General features: G+C 50.4%; 2 protein-coding genes across 2 annotated transcripts in view; one reads left to right on the top strand and one right to left on the bottom strand.

Moving 5' to 3' along the window:
* atic (5-aminoimidazole-4-carboxamide ribonucleotide formyltransferase/IMP cyclohydrolase) overlaps nt 1–1,945 on the top strand; it is a 10,468-nt gene extending 8,523 nt beyond the window's left edge. The window contains exons 13-15 of the mRNA XM_084453443.1: nt 71–253; nt 787–942; nt 1,494–1,945. Of these exons, the coding sequence (XP_084309569.1) occupies nt 71–253; nt 787–942; nt 1,494–1,613 (459 nt within the window). The 3' untranslated portion in view covers nt 1,614–1,945. The remainder of the gene's footprint in view (nt 1–70; nt 254–786; nt 943–1,493) is intronic.
* A 1,440-nt stretch (nt 1,946–3,385) lies between these two features.
* Nucleotides 3,386–10,000, bottom strand: part of fn1b (fibronectin 1b) — a 33,910-nt gene continuing 27,295 nt past the window's right edge. The window contains exons 38-45 of the mRNA XM_084453615.1: nt 9,482–9,571; nt 8,096–8,505; nt 7,438–7,576; nt 6,773–6,934; nt 6,164–6,289; nt 5,739–5,845; nt 5,272–5,370; nt 3,386–4,244 (exon numbers count right to left, since the gene is read on the bottom strand). Coding sequence (XP_084309741.1) covers nt 4,173–4,244; nt 5,272–5,370; nt 5,739–5,845; nt 6,164–6,289; nt 6,773–6,934; nt 7,438–7,576; nt 8,096–8,505; nt 9,482–9,571 — 1,205 coding nt within the window. The 3' untranslated portion in view covers nt 3,386–4,172. The remainder of the gene's footprint in view (nt 4,245–5,271; nt 5,371–5,738; nt 5,846–6,163; nt 6,290–6,772; nt 6,935–7,437; nt 7,577–8,095; nt 8,506–9,481; nt 9,572–10,000) is intronic.

The raw sequence follows: 10,000 nt of genomic DNA, 5'->3' as shown, positions 1-10,000 counted from the left end.
GCTCTTTCTGTGTGTGTGCGTGCTCTCTTTCTGTGTGTGTGTGTGTGTGTGTGTGTGTGTGCGCCCCCAGGTGATCGGTATCGGGGCGGGGCAGCAGTCTCGTATCCATTGCACGCGCCTGGCGGGCGACAAGGCCGACAACTGGTGGCTGCGGCGCCACCCTCGCGTGCTCGCCATGAGCTTCCGCAGCGGCGTGAAGCGGGCGGAGATGGCCAACGCCATCGACCAGTACGTCAGCGGGACCATCGGAGAGGTGGGACACAACCACTGTTAGTGTGTGTGTGTGTGCTCAGACCGGGCGGTGTGGAAGGCTGTGTGTGTGTGCGTGTGTGTAACATTGTGTGTGTAACATTGTGTGTGTGTGTGTGTAACAGTGGTTGTGTGTGTGTAACAGTGTGTGTGCTTTCCAGGGATCAGACCTGGGGGGTATTCCATCAATGTGTGTGTAACGGTGTGTGTGTGTGTGTAACGGTGTGTGTGTTCCAGGGTTCCTGGCGGTGTGTGTGTGTAACTGTGTGTGTGTGTGTTCCAGGGCCCAGACCTGGCGGTGTGTGTTTAACGGTGTGTGTGTGTGTTCCAGGGCCCAGACCTGGCGGTGTGTGTGTGTTACGGTGTGTGTGTGTTCCAGGGCCCAGACCTGGTGGTGTGTGTAACGGTGTGTGTGTGTTCCAGAGCACAGACCTGGCGGTGTGTGTGTAACGGTGTGTGTGTAACGGTGTGTGTGTGTGTTCCAGGGCCCAGACCTGGCGGTGTGTGTTTAACGGTGTGTGTGTGTGTGTGTTCCAGGGCCCAGACCTGGCGCTGTGGAGGGCCCTGTTTGAGGAGGCCCCAGAGCCGCTGACGGAGGCGGAGAGGCTGAGCTGGCTGAGCTCCCTGCAGGCCGTGGCCCTCAGCTCCGACGCCTTCTTCCCCTTCAGGGACAACGTGGACCGAGCCAAGCGCGTAGGCACACACACACACACACACACACACACACACACACATACACACACCATGCACCATGCTTGTTTGCTATTGCATTGCTATAACTTTATTATTTCAAACTGTCTTCACTCAATACTCTTGTTTCCCTCCCTCCCCTTCTATCCCTCTCCTCTTTCTCTATCCTTCTTTCTCCCTCTATCTTTCTCTCTCTATCCTTTCTCACTCCTTTCTCTCTCCCTCCCTCCTCTCTCTATCCTTCTCTCCATCTCCCTCCTGTCTTTCTCTCCCTCCCTCTCTCCCCCTCTCCCTCCCCCCCCCCCTCTCTCTCTCTCTCTCCCCCCCCCTCTCTCTCTCTCTCTCTCTCTCCCCCCCCTCTCTCTCTCTCTCTCTCCCCCCCCCCTCTCTCTCTCTCTCTCTCTCTCCATCTCCCTCCCTCTCTCTCCCTCTCTCCCTCCTGTCTTTCTCTCCCTCCCCCTCTCCCTCTCTCTCTCCCCCCCCCCCCCTCTCTCCCTCTCCCCCCCCCCCCTCTCTCTCTCTCTCTCTCTCTCTCTCTCTCTCTCTATCTCTAGAGTGGTGTAGAGTACATCGCCGCCCCGGCCGGTTCCACTGCTGACGAGGTCGTGATCAACGCCTGCAACGACCTGGGCATCACCCTGGTTCACACCAACCTGCGCCTGTTCCACCACTGAACACACACACACACACACACACACCCACACTCTCACACCCACACTCTCACACCCACACTCTCACACCCACACTCTCACACACACTCTCTCACACACACACACACACACACACACACACCGCTCATCTCAATACTGTCTGCTGATGGCACTACGCTTAAAACGCACTACGCTTAGAGAAAGCTGTTTACTATGAGAATGGGAGGGACCATGTAGGGTTACTAATGTAATTTTGAAATCGAATCGTGACGCACTAGAACATTCCATTGTAACACACAAACACACACACACGCTGTCCTCTCCATTCCTGTTCTGTGATTGTGGCTACAGTGTTTCGGTGTCTTTGAAGGTCAAGTTTCATCAGTAACTGAAAAAATAAAGTTTTCTACAAGTCTTTAACATCTGCATTTTGTTGTTGTTGTAGAAAGATGTCTTTTAAGAAACTGAATGTTTTTAAGGTCTTATGGAGATTCATTCATACAGGTAGTAAGTATTTTTTATTTTAATTATTAATTTATTTTATTTTAATTATTAATTTATTTTATTTTAATTATACAGAGGATGGTGAGAGTTAAACATTAGGTACTGGTCGGTGTGGACGGGCTTTCGGTAAACCTCCACCTGAACTCTCCTTGTCCCAGACCTGTTCCACAGTGTAGGAAGGGGGGCTGGTTTCCCCTCATCCTCCTCTCGTGATCTTGATGTGATTGTCCACTGAGTTGATGTGGTCAGTGAAGGGGCCGATTTCATTGGTCTTGATTTTCACCCACGTATATATATCTCACAATATTTCCCTTTGAGTTTTGGCATGATGCATCACGTTATTTGCGGAGAAAAGCAAGTATAAAAATCAGATGTAAATGAAAAAGGGTGTAACCACAATGAGAAATGAGGCCCCTGGTGTGGGTTGAGTTGTGTTCTGTCCCTTAGCGTGCGCTCATGGCTCAGTCGCTCTGTTGGTACATGTGATCAGTGACGTCACATCGTGTGACACCATGGTTTCATCTCCCTGCATTGACAGTCCACTCATTTAGTCCAGGATCTGTCTAGGACCCCCTGTGTGTGGTGCGGAGTGTTACCAACCAGTGGGGCTAGTACGGTGCTATTTTGCAATGTTGTATGTAACTGAGTTGATGCTGCTGACAATTTGTCTGAGGGAAGAGTTGTCCTTGTGTAGGATACTTTTGGTAAACCGTAGGGTTTAAGGTGTGGTATCTCCTGGGTACAGGCGATAGTATAGCTTGCGGTCGACCACTCCTTGTTTTTCTAGTGATTGTGAGTAACTGATGACTTGTTTCTTGTATTTGCTGGTAGGGTTTCTCTTAAGGGTTCATATGTGCTGAGGTCACTCAACAGGGTGGTCATCCTACAATGAGAATCCTCTGTATTCAACACTGTGCACCATTGTGAATGTTTTATTAATCAATCTTATTTTGGTCGTATGCCTAACTACACCCTAAACTTGGAGTAAGTGCGCCTTCTATTGGGCTAATTCTTCACAACGGCTACAATCCTGCTGCAGTATTGAACCAAAGCAATGATTGTATAAACTCAAAAGCTAGGATGCTACAGATGTGTTGTGATTTCTGTGTTGCGCAGCCTGGATTGAACAGGGCTACCCTGTAGGATGTAATGGACCAAGTCAAATACTCTCTCCTTTCTCTCCCTCCCTCCCTCCTCTCTATCCTTCCAAATACCTGACCTTAACAACAGCTACTGCACATCCACACACTACATATACTATAAATAACTCAAAAATCAAACACGACAATTCAGAGGTTCTTTTCAACTTTATCAAAACAAGGGAATCTCAGTCAACGGTAACGACAAAACTTTGGCATCAAAGTACAAAAATAAAAACAGTTCAAACACACCAGCGCTCTCATTCAACCAAGCTGTGATTAAAGGGATAAATAAAATAAAAAAAGATTTGGCAAAATAACCGTGAATCAGTAGAAGTAGAAAGAGTTAGCAAAAAATATCCTCAATCAGTCGGTGTGAATGGGTACACACAGTGCTGCCCCTGCTAACACACCCGGGGCTACGGAAAAGAACAACGGATTTCAGACATGTTCATGGACCAAAACGAACCTCTTTGTACATCACCGGTACAACATTCTCTCAGCAGTGCTTGATTTAAAACGGATTTAGTCCTTTCATTTAGGTATAAAAGAGAATTAGTACAAATAAAAGTGTCGCTTGAACACTGGGAAGGTAGTCAGTCAAGGGAAGCATCGTTTTTGAAGACAAAAATGAATGATTTCAGACAATTATGTTTAAGAAATTTCGTAGTCATTTCCAAATGTCACCAAGACCACAGAACTAGGTTACACACACACACACGCACGCACGCACACACTCGCACAAGATCTGAGGGAATTTTATGAAGGCACCTGGACACGGAATGTCTCAGAGAGTAGAGAAAGAAATCTCATGTGAGGCACTCCGGCACCGACGGGCTGATTGTCTTCAAAAACAGGAAGTGAGGTCTCTCCTGATTGGAGGCCTGGAGCAGGACGGGAGGCGGGTCGGCAGCCAATCAGGGAAGGCCGGGGGCTGGTCTTACTCGTGAGGAGACTGGGCGATGCGTGAGCGGGCCAGCATCTCCAGACATTCCACGGGGCACTGGACGTTCTAGAACACAGACACAGACGCTCCGGGTGAGAACAGGACTGGGGTCTTTAGAAACGCTGACAAGGTCTTTAAGGTGGTCTGTTCTTCAGTACCGATCGCTAATTGTTAATTGTACTCAGAATCAGACTTTTGTTTTAGCGTGGGTGTGTAGCGTGGGTGTGTAGCGAGGGTTGTGTAGCGAGGGTGTGTAGCGAGGGTGTGTATTGAGGGTGTGTAGCGAGTGTGTAGCGAGGGTTGTGTATTGAGGGTGTGTATTGAGGGTGTGTATTGAGGGTGTGTAGCGAGTGTGTGTAGCGAGTGTTTGTAGTGAGGGTGTGTAGCGTAGTGAGGGTGTGTAGTGAGTGTGTGTAGCGAGTGTGTGTAGTGAGGGTTGTGTAGTGAGTGTGTGTAGCGAGTGTGTGTAGCGAGTGTTTGTAGTGAGGGTGTGTAGCGTAGTGAGGGTGTGTAGTGAGTGTGTGTAGCGAGTGTGTGTAGTGAGGGTTGTGTAGTGAGTGTGTGTAGCGAGGGTGCGTAGCAAGAGTATTGAGTGTGTGTAGTGAGGGTGTGTATTGAGGGTGTGTAGCGAGTGTGTGTAGTGAGGGTGTGTAGCGTAGTGAGGGTGTGTAGCGAGTGTGTGTAGTGAGGGTGTGTAGCGTAGCGAGTGTGTGTAGTGAGGGTGTGTAGCGAGTGTGTGTAGTGAGGGTGTGTAGCGTAGCGAGTGTGTAGTGAGGGTGTGTAGCGTAGCGAGTGTGTGTAGTGAGGGTGTGTAGCGTAGTGAGTGTGTGTAGTGAGGGTGTGTAGCGTAGTGAGGGTTGTGTAGTGAGGGTGTGTAGCGTAGTGTGTAGCATAGTGAGGGGTGTGTAGTGAGGGTTGTGTAGTGAGGGTGTGTAGCGTAGTGTGTAGCATAGTGAGGGGTGTGTAGTGAGGGTTGTGTAGTGAGGGTGTGTAGCGTAGTGTGTAGCGTAGTGAGTGTGTGTATTGAGGGTTGTGTAGTGAGTGTGTGTAGTGAGTGTGTGTAGTAAAGGTGTGTATTGAGGGAAGCGCTCACCTTCTGCAGGATGTTGCCGGTGTCTCCATATCTGACGGGCTGCAGCAGGCTGGCGTCCACCTCAGCACCCGGCCTACGACAGTTCTCACAGCGCCAGCCCTGACACACACACACACAGGTTACCACACACGTCACACACACACACACAGGTTACCACACACGTCACACACACATATATAGGTTACCGCACGCACACTCACACACACAGGTTACCACACACTCACACATATAGGTTACCACACGCATGCACACACAAATACAGGTTACCACACAAGACACACACACAGATAACCACACACACATACAGGTTAACACACACACACACACACACAGGTTACCACACACACACACACTATCACATCATGCACTATGTGTAATCCATCACAACACCACACACACACACACACACACACACACACACACACACACACACACACACACACACACACACACGGGCGTGGCCGTACCTGTTGTCCTCCGTAGCAGGTGCAGGTGCAGATGGCTCCCAGGTACTCCTTCTGCCACTGATTCCCCACCTGGTACATCTTCCCTTCGTCATAACATGTGGACCCGTCTGCATAGGCACACACACACACGCACACACACACACACACACACACACACACACACACACACACACACACACACACACATATTAGAGGCAGTTACACTAATTCACTTACTAGCAGGCACACTACTACTGTTGATGAGAGGATGATATTCTAAATTACGTGGCCAAATATGACCGAAATATGTACTAGCTTCACCCATTCCACTAGATAAAACTTTCTTCGTTCCCTATGATGAAACGTTTCTACCGGGGATTCTGACAGAAGACGTCTTTGAGTGACAGCTCTGCTGACCCAATCCCAGTGCGGGGGGCGGGACTTACGTGGCTCGCACTTGAACTCCCCCTTGCCGTTGCCCAGGCAGGTGCAGCTCATCATGTGACCGTTCTCCGCCTGCCGGTCCCACTTCTCGCCAACGCGGTAGTTGTTGCCGTTGTCATGGCACCACTCTGATGACAGACGGAGGGAGGGGGAGGACGACGAGAGAGAGAGAGAGAGAGAGAGAAGGTCACTGTACAGTGGAACCTCAGAGATGAACTCAGAATTAATCAATAAATACCGTCTATAACAATCGGAAAGGCGTTGAAATTGCAATCAAATAACCAGCTATCCATGTTTTTGTCACTGTAAAATGCCCAATTAGACAGCTACTTCCGGTTGTGACACCTTTCGGCTGACGGAACTTTTCGGATCTCAGAGGTGCTACTGTATTATGTACTTTGTAGGCTAAATATGCTAGCCAGAGTTAGCTTGCCAGGGTTTAAACAGTAGAATTTGTACTTCTAGGCAAGCAGATCAAGCTTGCCTAAGCAAGCAGTAACACATAATAATCCACACTAATATCACACAACAACAACAACATGATAGACATCAATAGAGTTTGTATGGAACGACTACGTGCTACATGCTAACGTGGCGCATTAGGAACTCACTGGAGGAGTCGCATCTGAAATGGCCGCTGCCCAGACCCAGACAGCGGCACCACAGCTTGAAGCCCGTCTCTGACATGCGCTCCCACTCAGAGTCCACGTCATGGTAGGTGGCAGTGAAGGTGTCAAAGCACCTGTCCTGTTTGGACAGCTCGTCATCGGGCACTGCAGGGAGGGGGGGGGGAGAGAGAGAGGGGGGGAGAGAGAGAGAGAGGGAGGGGGAGAGAGAGGGGGAGAGAGAGAGAGGGAGAGAGGGCGAGAGAGGGACAGAGAGGGGGAGGGAGAGGGAGGGAGGGAGAGAGAGGGAGAGAGGGAGGGAGAGAGAGAAAGGGAGAGGGAGGGAAAGAGAGGGAGAGAGAGGGAGGGAGAGGGGGGGGAGAGGGGGGAGAGAGAGCGAGAGGGGGGGAGAGAGAGCGAGAGAGGGGGGGAGAGAGAGAGGGGGAGAGAGAGCGAGAGAGGGCGGGAGAGAGAAAACAATGGTTGTTGTTTAAAGCGGGAATCTACAGTCAGTGAGTTTGGATACAAACAAAGTTCAAATCTGTTATGAGCTCTAGATGGTCACAAATTCGGAGGAGTTGGTACAAATTGGTGGGTATCCATTTTAGCTTTCAGGTATTGATTGACAGCTTAGCAGGACTCGTCGGTCGTCATGGGGGCAGTTTCCTTACGGTTGTTGCCGACGGTGATGACCTCCTCCAGGACCTTGTGCTTGAGCGCGTCCTTGAGGGCCTCGACCAGAACGTTGTAGGAGGCTCCGGAGGTCAGGCCAATCAGGGTCGCACTGGTGGACGTGCCTGGGAGACGCATCTGAGAGAGGGACGGAGAGAGAGAGAGAGAGGGGGATGGAGAGAGAGAGAGGGGGATGGAGAGAGAGAGGGGGATGGAGAGAGAGAGGGGGATGGAGAGAGAGAGGGGGGGATGGAGAGAGAGAGAGAGAGGGGGATGGAGAGAGAGGATAGAGAGAATGAGGAAGGGACGGATGGAGAGAGGAGAGAGAAGGTTGAGAGACGGAGGGAGGGATGGACGGAGAGAGAGAGGAGGGAGGGATGGATGAAGAGAAGGAGAGAGAGAGAGGAGGGAGGGATGGATGGAAACAGAAGGAGAGCGAAGAAGAGAGAAAAAGAGGGAGAAATAGAGAGAGAATGATTAACCCTAGTTGTAGACTAAAGACCATGTGAAAAGATCCATGTCTCTTCTAGATTAGACTACAGTCCTGTCAGGGAAAACTTTGGATAAACGACAGATAAATAACTCAAATGTAAAATGGAGCTGGAAACCAAACTCCATGTCCTTCTCCACCCTCCTCCTCCTCTCCACCCCTCCTACCTGGAACATCCTCTCGTCGGCGTGCGTGATGGGGCTGCAGGACACCAGGTACTCGCTGCTCTGGGGGTGCGGCCTCCAGGAGATGCTGGTCTGTGTGCGCGCCTCCTGCGGTGTCCCCGTCTCGTTCTCTGGGAAACCCACAAAGGGAGAGCCGCCGGCCACGTTCACCCTCACGACCGGAACCCGGTTCCCCTCGGCGTCCGGCAGGGGCACGAACACCCAGGGCCGGCCGCTGCCGCCCCGCCCCCCGTAGGGGGTCTGAGGGTTGCCGTTGTACTCGGTGTATTCCACGCTCTGCCCGTGACCTCCCAGGGGGCTTTGCGCCGTGGGGCCCACCACGTTGGGGACGTCCAGGTGGCCGGGGCCCCCGCGGTTGTGGGGGAGAGGCGGCATAAGCAGGGAGTCCGTTTCTGGTGCGGGAGAGAAGGGTTAGGAAGCAAAGCTTGTTAGCCATCATTCAGCTGCTGCAGTAGCATAACTCAGCCAGCAGGGGGCCGCCCATGTATGCACACACAACAGAGCTACAAAAAAAACGGTGCACTGCACAGTCTGGCTCTGATTGGCTGACAGCCACCGCTCAGCTTTGAATGACCTTCGGCCGGTATCCAGAGTGAGGGGTGTTAGGGTTTTAAAAGCGTAGCTAAAATATCGGTCTTTCCCAGGCCTGGTGACATCGACCTGTCTGTGGACTAAGCTAAGCTTGAATTTGATTATTTACATTTGCACATGCACTTTGCACATCAGACAGAGCACTTGAATCTATCTATCTATCTGTCTATCTATCTATATATCTATCTATCTATCTATCTATCTATCTATCTATCTGTCTGTCTGTCTGTCTGTCTGTCTGTCTGTCTGTCTGTCTGTCTGTCTGTCTGTCTGTCTGTCTGTCTACTGTATCTATCTGTCTGTCTACTCTATCTATCTATCTATCTATCTATCTATCTATCTATCTATCTATCTATCTATCTATCTATCTATCTATCTATCTATCTATCTATCTATCTATCTATCTATCTATCTATCTATTGGTATGACAGTATGATAAAGGTCTTCTCAGTGTGAGGTCTCAGTCAGACTCTGGGAGCACAGCCGACTGTAGCAGCTTCAGCTGCAGAGCAGAAACATGCTGGGGCTTCAAAACCTCTTCTTCTACTGTGACCATTAGACACCAAAAGGAAGGTTTTGGGATGTGGGACTTTGGTCTTGGTCTTTTGGGTCACTCTCCACGTACGTGCATGCGTGCGTGTGTGTGTGTGAGTGTGTGTGTGTATGCGTGTGTGTGTGTATGCGTGTGTGTGTGTGTGTGCATGTGCGTGTGTGTGCATATGCGTGTGTGTATGTGTGTGTGTGTGTGTGTGTGTGTGCGCTCTGTCCTGTACTCACGGGTCCGGGCCGTGCCCACCAGAGGGGGGCTTCTCTGGACGTTCAGCAGGGCGATGATCTTGATGATGTACTCAGTTCCTGGCCTCAGACCTGCGGGGGAGAGTTCAGGGTCTAGTTTAGGGTCTAGTTTAGGAGTTTAGATAAGATAAGATAGGATAATAGGTTTAGTCCAGGGCTAGGACTAGGGTTGCAAAATTCCGGGAATATTCACAAACTTCCCCAAAATTCCCAATGGGAATTAATGGGAATTAACGGTAATAAACTGGAAATGTATGGGAATTAACAGGAATAAATTGTTTTCCAGTTCGTTCCAGTTCCCATAAATTCCTGCTTATTCCCATGGGAAGTTTGTGAATATTCCCGAATCTTGCGACCCTCGCTAGGACACATCTGGGGTGTGAAGAACCGGAAACCAGAAGAGGTCGGGGGTCACGGTGACCTTCTGAGACGGCGATGGTACATTTTTCATTTTTAGGTCGCCGTGAGGTCAGAGGTCAAGGGGTTGTCTGTGAGGTGTCC

Source organism: Borostomias antarcticus, assembly GCF_949987555.1.
Source record: "Borostomias antarcticus genome assembly, chromosome: 19".
In the NCBI taxonomy this organism is placed as follows: Eukaryota; Metazoa; Chordata; class Actinopteri; order Stomiiformes; family Stomiidae; genus Borostomias; species Borostomias antarcticus.
This window is presented reverse-complemented; position numbering and strand designations above follow the sequence as displayed.